The 15,580-nt window shown below is 51.7% G+C and overlaps 1 protein-coding gene across 1 annotated transcript in view; it reads left to right on the plus strand.

Moving 5' to 3' along the window:
• Window positions 1-237: 237 nt before the first annotated feature.
• SNTA1 (syntrophin alpha 1) overlaps window positions 238-15,580 on the plus strand; it is a 74,503-nt gene continuing 59,160 nt past the window's right edge. The window contains exons 1-2 of the mRNA XM_027819581.3: window positions 238-637; window positions 7,004-7,189. Of these exons, the coding sequence (XP_027675382.2) occupies window positions 370-637; window positions 7,004-7,189 (454 nt within the window). The 5' untranslated portion in view covers window positions 238-369. The remainder of the gene's footprint in view (window positions 638-7,003; window positions 7,190-15,580) is intronic.

Consider the following 15,580-nt stretch of genomic DNA (forward strand, 5'->3'; position numbering starts at 1 on the left):
CTGGCCCGCAGCCGAGGTCCCGGCCCGGCTCCGCAGGGGCCCCCGCCCCATCCCTGCGCCCGGCTCCTGGGCAGGGCCCTGCCCCGATGCCCGCGAGCGCTGAGAAGCGGCTCCGAGGGGACGGTCTGGGCGGTGCCCATGTGTCCGCCGCCGCCCCGCGCGCCCCAGGGAGCGGAGAGGCGTGTCGGGAGGCGGCTCCCTGGGCGGGGCGGCGGCTCGCTGCCCCTGTGCCCGGCAGCCCGCCCTGCCTCCCGGGGGCGGCGCCCTAGGGGTGGCTCGGTGCCCGGTGCCCCCGCTCCGCGCCGTGCGCCCCGGCCCCTGGCAGGCGGGAGGCGGCGCAGCAGCAGCTATCCCAGGAATGCGCTGAAGATGGCGGCCGGCAGGAGAGCCCCGAAGAGCGGGCTGCTGGAGCTGCGAGCCCCGGGCGAGCAGTGGCTGCGGGTCCTGGTCACGCTGGCCGAGGACTTCCTGACCGTGAGCCCCGGCAAGGGCGCGGGGGCCGAGGAGCCGCCGCCCGCCCCGGCGCAGCTGAACGGCGGGGAGCCGTGCGCCCAGGTGCCCGAGTCGCTCACCAACGTGAAGCGCACGGTGCGGATCGTGAAGCAGGACGTGGGGGGGCTCGGGATCAGCATCAAAGGTGAGGGGCGCGGCAGAGGGCGAGGGTCCGTTCCCCGTGGGCTGGACCTGCCGCTGGGCTCGAGGGTCCTGCCCCGCCACCGCCCAGCGCCGGCACTGCCGGGCTCTCCCGGTGGGCACCTTGTAGCGCCGAGGCGCAGCTGGAGGCGGCCCGTGCCCTGCGGCGCCTCGGGGAGTTGGCTGGTGCCTGACCAACTTCTGCGCGCGGCCGGGTGCCCACTCCCTGTTTGCTAAAGCGGCTGGGGAGGGTGCCCTGGGGGTGGTCACCGCCCCAGCCCCCCATCTCCTGCTCCCCCGAAGCACGGCTCCGGCTGGGCTGCGGGGAAGGAACCTGTCACGGCCGCTTGTGGCTGCTGGGGAAGTTGGAAATGGACAAGCGAATCCATCGGAGGCCCCCGTGCTGCACTTGCCCGGAGGAGCGGAGCGAAGTCGCTCACGGGTCTGTTTTCAGGGTCAGGCCTTAGCACTGTAACCCATGCAGGGGAGTGGCAAGAGTGACACCTTGGCAGGTTCTGCTCCTCAATTGCTAAACTGGAAATGGCATGATGTTGCCGAGCCCTGTCATATGCACTGGTTGAAAGTTGCAGTGTATTTTTAGGTCTGTTATATCAGTTACACAGGCTGAATCAGCTCCCCGTTCAAGTGTTACCTTTACATACAAATATAACTTGGCACTGCTCCTGCAAAGACTTACATACACACTCAGTAGCCCTGTGGTGAGCCATACCATGCAAGCCAAGTGGGCTACTCACAGTGCATAAAGTTAAACACGTGCAGGATTGGAGCCTTGGTTTCTTTAAAGTGCTTTTTTATGTGAGTTGTATGCTGACAGGTTTACATGTGCGTGCTGTAAATCTAGAATGCAATAGAGGCCAAGGAAGATGTTTGATTATACATGTGAGAGCAGCTTGTGAACCTGAAATTGCCCATCAATTGCACTGTGTCTACTTAACCTTAGGTTAGACTGATCTCACATGTATAATCAAACATCTTCCTTGGCTTCTATTGCCCCCGGTTTGTGCTGGGCCGGAGCCCTCCCCCCCACCGCACCCCTCCTGCACCCCAATCCCCTGCCCTGAGCCCCCTGCCGTACCCCGCACCCTTCCTGCACCCCAACCCCCTGCCCTGAGCCCCCAGCTGCACCCCACACCCCTCCTGCACCCGGACCCCCTGCCCTGAGCCCTTTGCCACACCCTGCATCCCTCCTGCACCTTCTGGGGGCAGGGAGGGGGATGATTTGAGGTGGGGATTTCTGGGAAGGGGTTGGAATGGGGGCAGGAAGGGGTGGGAAGACGTGGGGCAGAGGCAGGGCCTCATGGAAGGGGTGGAGTGGGGGCGGGGCTGGGCAGCAGGGTGGGGGTCAGTGTTGCGGCCCTCAGGCCAATGTACTAGTCCTCATGTGGCTCTCGTGGTCATTTGAGTTTGAGACCCCTGGTCTAATGCATCTAAGCTGGGTTGGGTGGTATTGAACAGAAAGGTTAAACTGGATGGGGGGCGGGAGTTATCCTTTCATAAATTATTCCATGAAAGCATAAAAAGAGCTGCGAATTGTTCTCCCCTTACATCCCACATAATTCAGTTCATGTCACATTTGGTGTCTTTTAATTGTGAATTCTGGTGGTTGTTTGCATTTGCCCACTGGCTAGGCACTGGCATTGCATTTGTATTGTCCTGTCACTGATGTGAAAGGATGTTTTCCTGTTCTTTTATTGGCATTCCTGCACATTAGCCTGCAGCCTGCAACAGAGTTCTGTTCCAAAATACCATCACCCCTACCAAACTATATCTGAATAAAAATCCGCAGTCCACCACACTTACTGAATTGATCTCAGTGAAGGCTGCACTGTAAAAGCACTGCTATCCTCGTGATCAGCACAGCTCCAACGACCTCATTTGTGCAACTTTACTGCTCAGAGGAAGTCAGCACAGTGGCTGGAAGAAGCTCTGAGAAATATACAGGTTGAGCACAAAATGAATGGGGCTGTGGAGGTATAATTTTCTTTAAGCTGTAGGGTGCAGTTGTTTATTTTAACAGTTGATGCACCACAAGCCACACCTGGTAGACAGGCAGTTTTGACCTTCAAAATCCAAGACAGAGACAATGCGCCTTGTGGGGAATCTGAGTGAACTCAGAGAGGGTTGACAGGAGGAGATGTTGGAAAATGGATCTGTTGCCAGGCTGGCTTCGGCCCATTAATACATGGTGGGTGGGGGTCACATTTCCACAGAATTGAAGCCAATGCAGGAGCCAGGTTGGTCTCTTTCAAATGTGAAAGAGCTGGTGTTCTTGCCTCTAGAACTTACGTGGGATGGGGAAGAGGAAAGGACCGGGCACATCTGGGAGCTGAATAAAGCAGAAAAAAGCCAGCAACTGGCCCAAATGCACCATTCCCCCTATTTCCTTCTTTAGAGACCTTTTTAATTTAAGTGGCCTGTACATCTAATCATACTTTGATTCTTTTGTGTCTGTTTTGCCCTTAATTCACATCCCTCTCTCCCTCTCTCTGTTTTGCAGTTGAGATGACTCCAGCCTTAGAGAGCTGTTACCGTATATTGATCTTTTCCGATTACAGATCTTTAATGTTGGTGGTGCCGAGGGGATGCTAAGGAGGAGATTCCTCATTACAGAAATATGGAACTGGGCCCACATTGTGAGTTCAGTCTCTTGAGGGAGGACTCTTATCCATGCATCCCACAAGGCCTTGTTTTATAAAGTCTGTACAGCAAAGCAAAAACATAACTTTTTTCGATATAGTCACAAAACTAACAGAGCTCAGTCTGGTTCAGTGAAATCTAGAGCTCTGTCCCTCTTCTGTCTCGACTGAGTCCTTGCCAGAATGTTCCTATCCCTGCTACCAGTGGCAAAAAATGTGGACATCTAGATCCAGATACTCAAGAGTTCATTTGGCTGCCAGATGGGAGATGAGCTCTTTGGAAAATATGGCTGCTGGAGTGGTAGCATAACCAGCATCTGTTTAGAGCGACTAGCTAATATAATTGATTCTTCTGTGCCTTCTTCGTGCTTTCCCCGCTGCTGGAGGGGCTTCTTTATGGAGGCATACCGTGCAAAGTCCATGTGTTACACAGAAACGTGCTCTGATCCCTTTACACTGCCCAGATACGGGACTCCCCGTTTACCTTCAATCTACTGATGAAATATATAAGTGCTATTTAAGAGCTAGGGATAGTTAATAATCATAATAAAAAAGCCACTAAAACCTTCAAGATCTGCATTTTTGTAAATCCTGAGCATCAGCATGGCCTTGTTTTTATAACCTTTGTCCTCCCTTCCTCTATTCCAGTCCCACCATTTCTCTGCTCCCTTTTCTGTGTCTTGTCTGAATTTTAGAGTGTAAGCTCTTTGGCAATTCTGGGGTAGGTTTCACTGGCTCTCTTCCATCCCGGACCTGAGAAACCTTTTTGTTGAAACCGATGGTGTCCGCAAAACAATTCGGTGTTGATGAATAGGCATTTTAGAGCAAAAAAAAGTTCTGTCTAAAAATTCCCACCCAGCTCCTTCCTAGGAGAAATGTTACTCCATTCAGGTAACGCTTCATTTTTGCAATCACCCGTGCAAAAGCAAAGTAATAACAATTCAAACTGGGAGCCATAAATCGGTGCAGCTGGTCATGCAGATGTGAAGGTGACCATCAGGGCCTCGGAGGGTGGAGAGGGCATGGCGGGAAGGCACTACAAAGTGACACTTTTCCATTCAAATGCAATAAATATCATAGCTGAACGTCACATTTTCCCACCAAAAAAATGAACACTGACAGGAATCTCTAGGTGGCTGAGGAAACAAGTGGAACTCCGCAGCCTCCCCGGAAGCGCACACCTAGGTTTATCCCAGTGGTTCTCACACTTTTTCATGCTGTAGACTACTTCCTAAGACAGTGACACTTCCTGAGCCCCTCTTCTCCCAGCTCGGAGCGCGTGGAGAGCTGGAGATTATTACTCCATCTGGCTAGGTACTGTTGCCAGACTTCTCACCAGAGGAGCTGAGGCCCACATTCTCAAAGTTAGGTAGGTACCTAACTCCCATTGACTTTGAGTTAATCCTGTTGATTTGAGTGCATTAAAAGTTTTACCAAACAAACACAGAAATACCCCTTTCCAATCTCCTCCTCACCCTGTATTAGCCTCCCTTATTGCAGTTCCGGAGTGCCTCACAAACTGAAATGTATTTCTCCTCCCAACCTCATTGTGAGGTACTGTTAGGCCCATTGTACAGGTGGGGAGCTGTGATAAATGAAGGGGGGTAGCTCCCTTTTATGGACCCAGCCAGCCAGCTAGCTATAAAATCCCTCTTAGTAGCTGTTCTCTACTTGTTTTACCTGTAAAGGGTTAAAAGTCACTGCTACTCATAGGTAAAAGGAAGGGAGTGGGCACCTGGTTAAAAGAGCCAGTGGGAAGGCTAGAACTTTTTGAAATTGAAACAAGACTCCCCTTTTGTCTGTCTGTTGTTGTTCTCTGGGAGAGGCAGACAGGGCTGCAGTTATGCTGTAAGAAGCTTTGGGCCAGGTATGAAAAATCATCGGTATCATACCTAGAAACTACTCATTGGAAATCCCAGATCTGTAAGTAGATCAGGAAATGTCTAGAAAGATGTGATTAGGTTTATCTCGTTTTATTTCTTTATGGCTTGTGGACTCCTCTGTGCTAACTCCAAATGCTTTTGTTTTGCTTGTAACCTTTAAGCTGGACCTCAAGAAAGTTATTCTTGATGATTAATCCTTGTAAGTGTTTTTTTTTTTTTAAATCTAGCAATAGCCTGACTTTCCAGATGTATTTTCTTTCTTTTTGTTTTAAATAAAATTTACCTTTTTTAAGAGGATTGGGTTTTTGTGTCCTAATAGGTTTGTGCACATGTTGTTTAATTAGCTGGTGGCAACAGCTGATTTCCTTTGTTTTTCTTTCTCAGCTCTTCCCAGGTGCAGGGTGTGTGTGTGTGAAAGGGTACCCCACAGGAAGGAATTCCCAAGTGCGCCTTCCTGGGTCCTCAAGGGGTTTTGCCCTTGGGTGGTGGCAACATCTACCCATCCAAGGTCAGAGAGAAGCTGTAACCTTGGGAGTTTAACAGAAGCCTGGAGTGGCCAGTGTTAATTTTTAGAATCCTTGCAGGCCCCCACCTCCTGCACTCAGAGTCCCAGAGTGGGGAATCAGCCTTGACAGGAGCTGAGGCTCAGAGAGAAACTAGGTGACTTGACCAAGGTCACACAGCCTGTTGCAGAGTCAGGAATTGAATCCAGGGTCCCAAGTATCAGGCTAATGCCTTAACCTCCCTTCCCCTCTGGCTCCTACTGGGCTGTTGTTCACAGTGGACGAGCTCAGCCCAGGCAATGCATTTTATAATGTCAGGACTTGATCAAGCCAAAAACAAAGGTTCTTTAATGCAATGGGTGCATCCATGTGGCCTGTCCCCCTGCCATGATGTGCGTCTGTTATTCCCTGCTCCTGGAGGTGCTATCATCCGTTTGTTTGTTGTTACAGGTAATGCTTACATTGCAGTAGAACCCAGTCAGGATCGGGCCCATGGCTCTTGGGGATGGAGAGCTACGTCCAAGGCGCGGTCTCTTGCACTCCAGCCAGGTCGCTCTTTGATGCCTGCAGCCATCTGTACGCTAAACTTTCTTGGTCATTTCCCAGTTAGACCCCGGCCACCTGTGTAGTTGTTAAATCTCTTATTTGGGTGTCATCCACAGACATGGTAGCAGTGGAATTTCCACTAAAGAGACTCTGATGAGAGCCGGACGTGAGACAGCCGTGTAGGGAGCAGATCTGTGCTTCCTTTCTTTTGCATTTCACTTTATTGATGTCTACTCAGAAGAGCCTCTAGAAACTTGCAGACAGGCCTGCACTGGGGTGGAATAAGCGGCCAGTATCACTGCTGCGAGACGAACAGATGCTTCCTCCATGTGGCAGGAGCTTAGCACAGAGCTAACACTAAGAACCATCCCTATCAATCAGACATGTAGCAACTGGCTGAAACCAAAATTGCGGAATTTCGTATTTCCAAGAAGGGGGCCAGAATCTGGACGTCTCTCCTCCATGAGCGATGTGGCAGAATGTATATTCTGAGATTCAAGGAAGAAAAGGACAGTTCCTAGGATCTCTGGGTGGAAGCGAGGTCAGATGCTTACCTCCTCTGATTCATGCTCCTCTGCACGATGATAAAAGTAATGAAAATGATTTTCTACCCAAAAATGACACCAGCGGTTGCAAATCTGATGCGTTACTGGGGAAAATGAGCTAAATCTTGATATATCGGCACTCAGATTTGTCTTAAGCAGGATGCTATCTAAGTAGTACCTTCTCCTTCTGTATATAAATAGTATCTAACCACTTCCTTTTTTCCTTTTCTTCTCAGGCGGCCGAGAGAATAAAATGCCGATCTTGATTTCCAAGATCTTTAAGGGGCTGGCTGCAGATCAGACAGAGGCGCTGTTCGTAGGAGACGCTATCCTCTCCGTCAATGGGGCCGACCTTTCGGAGGCGACGCATGATGAGGCGGTGCAGGCACTGAAGAAGACTGGCAAGGAGGTGGTCTTGGAGGGTAAGTACCAGAGCAGACCTGGGTATGAATGTGGTGAATGTTGCCAATGAGACTGCGTGTGCTTTCCCCATGGCTGAGATACAGACCCCATTCCCTCACCCCAGAGGTGCTGCTGTTCGTTTTTATTTCTGCGCAATGCATCTAGGTTCAGTGCTGGGAGGTGCCATGGAGGATTCTCTGGGGGCTTCCCCCAAGATGCCCTGGAAAGGGCCAGAATTGTCCAAAATGCCGGGCACGTGGGGCTCAGCTGGGCCATGCCTGAATCAGGTAACAAAGGCAGAGTGACCAAATGATGGACTATGGCAAAGGAAGTTTCCACTTGGAAACTCTTAATGCTGAGGAAAGTTCACACGCCCCCTTTGCCATCCCGAACCTGTCGGGGGTTCTGCTTAGCCTCGCCAAAGCCACGAGGGCCTGGGGTGAGGCTCCCTGCTGGGGGATGCCCACGGGAGCCAGTCTGACCAGCAAGGGATTTTACATGCCAGATGGGCTGCAATATGGTGGCATCTGCGGTGCCTGCTCTGTGCAACAGCGAGGGCTGCACTGGCAGTTCGCCAGGAGCCTGAGATCCCAATTTGCATATACATTTACATACCGTTTTTAATTAAAAACAAAATATGCACAAACCATTCTATCTGCTCATCCTGAGAGTGGGAAATAGCTGCTGGGATCTCCCTGAATAGACGGACAGAAACTGCTTGTTCTGCTCAGTCTCCAGCAACAAAGGCCTGGAGCTCACTAGCTTTGCCCTCCCCCTTCAGGGGCTTGCACGGGGCGGGTGACTGTGGGGCAGGACTCTGGGCCGCCTTGGGGCTGCACTCTGGGTTAAATAGGGCATTTCAGTTCAATTCTGCATTGCCCGGCTCACCCCAGATCTTCTCATTCTGGTGCTACTGGCTAGATCTGGCGTAGGGGCAGTGCAGGCTTGCTTCCCCATGGGCTCTCCTGCCGTCCTTACCACAATCCTCACTTGTGTTTCCCCTTCAGCTCCATGCTTGGGTCTCCCCCACGGCTCAGTCCTGGCCTGCAGCACCCCCGGTATTACAGTGAAGGGCCTGGTCTGAGCAGACTCTGTTAACCGGGTGTGACTGGTGCTTTCTGATAGATAAATGTGGGGAGTGATGATATCGCTTTTCAGCTTCAAATGCTTTATGGGTATGCACTGAGACCTCCGCCGGAGGGCCCTGGGAGCTAGGCTCCGACTGTGCTCTCCATTTCACCCCCAGATGCACTGAGGCAGAGCGGGGATGACTAGCCCAAGGTCTCGACGGGAGTCAGTGTCAGAGTGAAGGAACCTAGGCCCATGTTAGACCTGGGTGATTGCTGGTTTTAGATTGAGTTTGGACCTTAGCATGAGCTGTGTGCTCAAAGCATGGGACCAAACCAATAAGATCATGAGAGAGAAGAAGTTGTTTGTGTTGTATTTGTAGTGATCCTGGAAATATCAGTGTTACCTGATTGAACGTCTGGGCTGAAATAATAGAAATATAGAAAACAGGGTTAATTGGGCACCAGGTTCAGGGTTTAGCCCTAAAACTTCCTTTTTTGTCTTTGGCTGAAGTCCATTAACCAGTAAGGACATCCCTTGTTTGCTATTGAGTGTGAAGAACAAGGGTTTCTAGGGCTCTTGGGCAGAGCTTTTCCTTATCCCTCAGGAGCTGTGCCATGATGGGAAGGTGTCTCCCGGGCCTGAACTTGTTGCAAATTTTTTGGCCAATGCTTATAACAGTATTGCTGTTAGTGTATAAAGTACAAGAGTGTATATGATTATATTGGTGTTTGGGATGCAGCCAGCACCAAGTGGCCCTTTGGGACAAATAAAGGAAACTGAGTGCTGGGAAACCTTAATAAATGTATTAGGAAAATAATTTCCAACACAGAGCAGGGGTTAAACTCAGGACGTGGCTGAGGCGATCATATTAATCTTCATGTGTGTCTTGCTGAGATTTGAACCCAGGTATTCAAAGATGAAAATCCAGTGAGCTGGGACATCCATTCAGCTCCCTGTTCCAAGCACTAAAAGAGAGATTTTAAGCTGTAACGTTGTTTGTTTTGTGTTTGAAATTCCAGTGAAAGCTCAGGCTAGCCAGAGCACAGTGTGTTCCGGTCACATCTCTTTCCACCCGTCCCACCCCTGGCATGCTGCTTTGCTGAGAACCTCTCCCCCCACTCCCCACACACAGGAGGGGCAGTTCCCCGATGCGATGATTTGCCCCCCTGAAAACTACCAACGCAGCATAAAGGGGCCATAGCAGGGGCTGGAATCTGGCCTGCAGTTAGACAGCATGGACAATTTGTTCTGTGTAACCCTGAACCTCTGGGGCATAGGGTGTAAATATGCCAAGTTCTAAACCCTTGAAAGCCAAAGTTTAATAATGAAGTCAGAATAGCCTCGTACTGATGCAGCAACTTTCCTCCTGGACTCATCCTCACCTACAGCAGCATGAACAGACTAGATTTGGTGCCTGAAAAAAATAATGACCATTAAAAAAATCCCATCACCCAGGTCCCAGTGAGAGGGGAGATCTGGGAATGCTGATCTGGTGTTTTTGGAGGATGTTAGTTTTAAACCAAGCTGTTTCCCAGGATCACAAATGTCAGTGATCTGTAAAACTAGACTGACTTGAATAACGGCGGAGACGTTGTGAGAACCATTAAAGCTTTGGGGATTCTTCACTGATTGCAGTTGTGACTGCCTGGCACATCTCAGAGCTATAGGAGAGATGAAGTGTTATGGCCAGGTGAGCTGGCAGTGAAGAGCCACGGGTGGCTGAAGGTTTCAGGAGACCCACTCGATCCAGACACCTGGGAGGAGACTCTCACGCTGCCTCATGTCTGAGCCAGCAGACTGAACTGCTGGGCACTGGGAAAGGTTGACCCTGCAGTCACTGGAGAGAGGCTCATGTCAGATGTGGCCAGACGGCTCTGTCGTGAGAGAACTCCTACGTCCCCTGCGAAGTGGAGAGGCCAGTCATGCTGTACTGAAGGAGAACCCGTAACTCGCCGAAGGAGAGAGCCACAGTGACTGGGCTGGGAGAGATGAAATAATGAAGATTAGTGGTGTCTGTGCCCTGAATCAATTAGCCTGGCCTGCCTGTCCAACAAGCCGGAGAGTCTGACATTACGCTCAGCTACCCAAGTCCCTGCTTCACTTGAGCAGGCCCTGCTGGCCTCTCAACCCTGGGCAGAGCGGAAGTGGACTGGCACAAGAAGGGCAGACTGCTAGAGAGCTAACGTAAAGTTTTAGTGGGGAGCGCAAACGTCCTGGTTGTGACCTGTCTCCTCCTCCCCCTTCTGCCAGAACAGCCACAAGAACGAAAGGGCCAGCCCGGGATCCCCCTGGGTTCTGGCCCTACCCCCAGAGAAGCCTCTCTCGGTCAGTCGGTCAATGGCAAATTGTTTAGCATCTCCCCAGTGTTTTGTTTGAAAGCCAGGGCAGAGCCTTTGCTGGTGTATAGCCACACACCCTATTGATTTCGGAGTCGCTGAGCAGAGCTGAGGCCTGGCCCTGGGTGTAAATCCTAACGCTGTCCCTTAGCTGGCCACGTCCTGCATTCCTTGGGCTGAATTTAGTGCTGGTGAGAGGGGCTGGGTTGACATCCCATGAGACGGAAGCACAGCTGGGCAGTACCAGCTCCCCCCGTGCTGCCTCCCACCAGCGTGCTTCAGAGACAGGAGAACGTAAGAGGGGTCAAACTGGGTCAGACCAATGGTTCACTTAGCCCAGTACCCGGTTCCAGCCATGGCCGGTGCCAGATGCTTCCGAGGGAATGAACAGACCAGGGCAGTTATCAAGTGATCCATCCTCTGTCCTCCCAGTCCCAACTTCTGGCAGTTGGAGGTTTAGGGGCACCCAGAGCATGAGGTTGCCTCCCTGCCATTTTAGCTAATAGCTAGCGATGTCCTTCATGGACTTATCTTGTTCTTTTCTGACCTCTGCCAGGGTGACAGCAGAGCGCTCCACCCCACTCCCTGCAACCCCACTGACAAGTACAGGCCTTGGCCTCTCTGCTGGGGCCCTGTAGGGAAGGGGACAAGGTGTTTTGTGTAGGTTTTTGTGGCCTGCGCACCAGTCTGCTAGGCCCTGGGCTGAGACCAACTCTCCATTTAGCCTGTAGAACAATGGCTAGTCCTGAGGGACCAGGCTGTCGCCCAGCTAGGAGGACCCATGCAGGGGGCAGCCTTGTGGAGTTTCCTACTAGATCATTCCTTCAAAGGGTGGGTCAGGCAGAGGGGTCACAGCAAAGATCCGGTGGGTCCCCAAGGATCCATCAGAGCCTGGGGCGTCCTGTTGGAGGAGCGTCTCTCCCTGGAGGCAGGTTCCACGGCACAGACAGAAGGTCCTGGAGCCAGAGCCAGTGCAGCCTTCTGCCAAGATTCCCCTTTGCTTTCCAGAGGAGACAATGCATTGTGCACCTCTTGCCATGTGTATGGAGCCCCGCCCGCTGGAGACCGCTCCAGGGCGTGCTGCAGGGACACTCCCCACTTCCACGCAGGCGGAGGGGAGAATCTAGGCATGGAGTGGCCCCTCCCTGTGTGCATCCTGGTAGGGCACTCTGGCCCTGGTCAGTGTTAAATGCCTTTAGGAGCAGACTTTTTCTTTTGCCCTTTTGGGCTCCTGCAGGGATCATGGTAGGGGGAGAGCATCTCTGGGGCTATTGGGACAGGGAGAAAGGCCAGGTCTGGGTATAATTAATCCTGGGGCTGCAGACATGGCTGCAGGAACATAGGCCTCCCTGCCATCGGCCCAAGCGGGGCCGCCTTAACTGGCAGCAGAAGTGGTCATGCTCAGACACAAAGCCCCTACCCTGCAAGGTGTCACGGGAGCAGGGACAAGCTGGCAGCATGAGGCTGTTTAATAATAACTTCTAACTTCCATCCAGCCCAGCACCTTGACTCTGGCAGGGGCCAGTACCAGTTGCTTCAGCAGACGGTGTAACCTCATGCCCTCCGTTTTGTGCCTCTATAAAGGACAATCGGGCAATGACTGGCCTTCAAAGAAATCTCTCCCTAACCCTGTGTATCTATGCTTTGGTTTCTGTCCTGAACCATGGAGGCTGATATCTCTGATACCTTTTTAATCCTAGCTAGTGGAACTGTGGGTATTATTATTATTCATATGTGTGTCCAGTCCTTTTCTGAATCTTCCTTACTAAACTCTTTGCCTGAGCAATAGCTTGTGGCTGAGAGTTCCACTGACTAATTGTGTTGCGTAAAAGAATGATTCCTGTTTGATTTTATTGTGTCGCCCTTGTTCTTGTATGCTCAGAAAGGGTTACTAGGAACCCCTGATTTACATTCTCTATACAGGGCACTATCTCTCTTTCTCATATTTTTCTCCTCCCTTAAGTAATGGTCCTAACCATTTAAATGCGTCTTTGCATTGAGTCTTGCCAGGCCTGCCACTACTTCTCTGACATGTCCTTGTGCCTTTTCTATCTCTGCTGTATCGTTTTGGAGGCACAGAGGTGATTTGCCCAGCGTCGTGCAAGGACTCAGTGGCAGGGCTGGAAATAGAGGCCAGGAGTCCCAGCTCCCAGCCACATGCTTTCACCGTAGCGCACAAATGATGTAACTGAGAATTGTTTTCTGTCGCGTGGATAGACGGGCAGTGGAGTTGGTACGTCTAACATCACGGCAGTTAGGGAAGGACCTTGTGGAGGGGGAGTAGAGGGAGATTTTATAATGTCTTTGCTAAGGGGTCTGTGGGAGGAGGAGCCGTTCTCTTGCAGATTCTCAATGCACTAACGATACACTAAACTCCACTGTTTCCATTGCTGTGTCCCATCAGCCCTACGGCTACTAGTGCAGGGCAGCAACTGCCCCAGCTGTCACCGGGAGGGAGGGTCCTTTTTCCAGGCACAGCTAAACTCACCCTCCCATTCAGCTCTGCTAATCACCGAGCCCAGAGGCGACTCAGATCTGTGGAGCACTCTGGCCATCCAGACTTGGCCTGTGCGAACAGGAGAGCTGTTCTCTTTGGCTCCCAGTGCTTCCTTGCCCTCTTCTTTGGATCTGGAGGGTTTTCCCTCCCCCACCCTCTGCCCCAAACTGCATTGTCTCTAAACTCTTTTTAGCTTTGCTCAGCCCTTTCTGCGGCTTGGTTCCTCCTCTCTCCGGAGCCTCCGGAACCACACATCATCCTGTGGAATGTGCTCCTCTGCACAGCTGCTGGAAGTTGATCTTTTTAACCAAAGAGAAATGCGAGAACTGCTTTCTCGCCAGGCCTGTGAAATTCCTTCCTCAAACCTCTCACTCTCTTGCTTGTTTTTCTCTCTTTCCTTTGGCCTGGGTTTGTTTCCTATTCTCCTAAAGATTCTGGATGGGGTTGGGATGAGCTGCCTTGTGTCTAGGGAGAGAGATCACAGGAGGCCCCTCTTCCCAGACCTGAACTGTTTACTCGCCCTGCTGCTAAGAGGGCAGTGCTGAGAACACGGATCTGCAGAGAGGGCTTCGCTGTAGTTTGCTGTGGCTCAGATGAGACCCAGCAGGCTTCTTTAATAAATTAAAAATCCCAGCAGGTAAACTCCAAAGGGAAGCTGGCGAGGTTTGCTCGTGTGTTCAGGGACTTGGCGTCTTCGTTTGATTCATTTGCAGCCTCGCAGGGGCTAAGCAGCGGAAGGTACTGGCTTCCCATCGCTCGGTGGGGCTGGGTGCAGGTAACCTCACTCGAGCATGGCAGGGCCCTATTTGCTTCATTGCGGGAGAGCCAGTTCAGGTGTCTGGATCAAACTGAAAGGAAATCAGATGTCCTAGCTTGGCACATGCTCATTTCCTCCGCTGTTTCCATTGCTGAGATACCAAGGCAAGACATGACTGCTCCAGCACAATGAGTTCACTAAATAAATGTGTCTTGCTCCCAGGTTTTGGGGTGGGGACGGTACCTAGCCTTTGTGCAGCACTGCTCCCCTCTGAGCAGTGATGATGGCTTGTGGGGAGGTGGCAGGGAGCCAAGGGTCAGGAAAAAAGAATGATGGTGTGACATGCCTTTCCTCACCTGCAGTGCAACAGGTTCTCCTACCCACGCTCTGGCAAAGCACATCCCTGCTTAGCTGATTGGAGCCTGAGGGTATGTCTACACTAGGAAATTAGGTCGAATTTATAGAAGTCGGTTTTGTAGAAAGCGTTTTTATACAGTCAATTGTGTGTGTCCCCACACAAATGCTCTAAGTGTATGTAGTTGGCAGAGTGTGTCCACAGTACCGAGGCAACCATTGACTTCCGGAGCTTTGCACTATGGGTAGCTATCCCACAGTTCCCGCAGTCTCCGCCGCCCATTTGAATCCTGGGTAGAAATCTCAGTGCCTGATGGGGTTAAAACATTGTCGCGGGTGGTTCTGGGTACATATCGTCAGGCCCCCCTTCCCTCCCTCCCTCTGTGAAAGCAAGGGCAGACAATCATTTTGCGACTTTTTTCTTGAGTTACCTGTGCAGACGCCATACCACGGCAAGCATGGAGCCCGCTCAGCTAACCGTCACCGTATGTCTCCTGGGTGCTGGCAGACGTGGTACTGCATTGCTACGCAGCAGCAGTTTATTGCCTTTTGGCAGCAGACAGTGCAGTATGACTGGTAGCCGTCATCGACGTAGTCCTGGGTGCTCTTTTAACCGGGCGCCTGGGCAAACATGGGAGTGATTCAGCCAAGTCATTTCCCTTTTAAGTTTCGTTTCATGGCGATTCAGTCCTACTGGCAGTGCACTGTCTTTTAATCTGCAGCCAACAGAAGACGATGGCCAGCAGTCATACTGCACCGTCTTCAGCTGAGCACCCAGGAGATGACGATGGCTAGCGGTCGTACTGCACAGTCTGCTGCCAGCAAGATGTATAAAGATAGATGAAGTGGATCAAAACAAGAAATAGACCAGATTTGTTTTGTATTCATTTTCTCCTCCCTCCCTCTGTGAAATCAACAGCCTGCTAAACCCAGTTTTGAGTTCTGTCCTTGAGGGGGCCATTCTGTTTCTCGCCAAGCCACCCCCTTTGTTGATTTTAATTCCCTGTAAGCCATGTCGTCAGTCGTCCCTCCCTCCGTCAGAGCAACGGCAGACAATCGTTCCGCACCTTTTTTCTGTGCAGACGCCATACCACGGCAAGCATGGAGCCCGCTCAGGTCACTTTGGCAATTAGGAGCACATTAAACACCACACGCATTATCCAGCAGTATATGCAGCACCAGAACCTAGCAAAGCGAAACCGGGCGAGTAGGCGACATCAGCGCGGTGACGAGAGTGATGAGGACATGGACACAGACTTCTCTCAAAGCATGGGCCCTGGCAATGTGGGCATCATGGTGCTAATGGGGCAGGTTCATGTGGTGGAACGCCGATTCTGGGCTCGGGAAACAAGCCGGGTGGGACCGCATAGTGTTGCAAGTCTGGGACGATTCCCAG

This window comes from Chelonia mydas, chromosome 13 (genome assembly GCF_015237465.2).
Source record: "Chelonia mydas isolate rCheMyd1 chromosome 13, rCheMyd1.pri.v2, whole genome shotgun sequence".
Taxonomy (NCBI): domain Eukaryota; kingdom Metazoa; phylum Chordata; order Testudines; family Cheloniidae; genus Chelonia; species Chelonia mydas.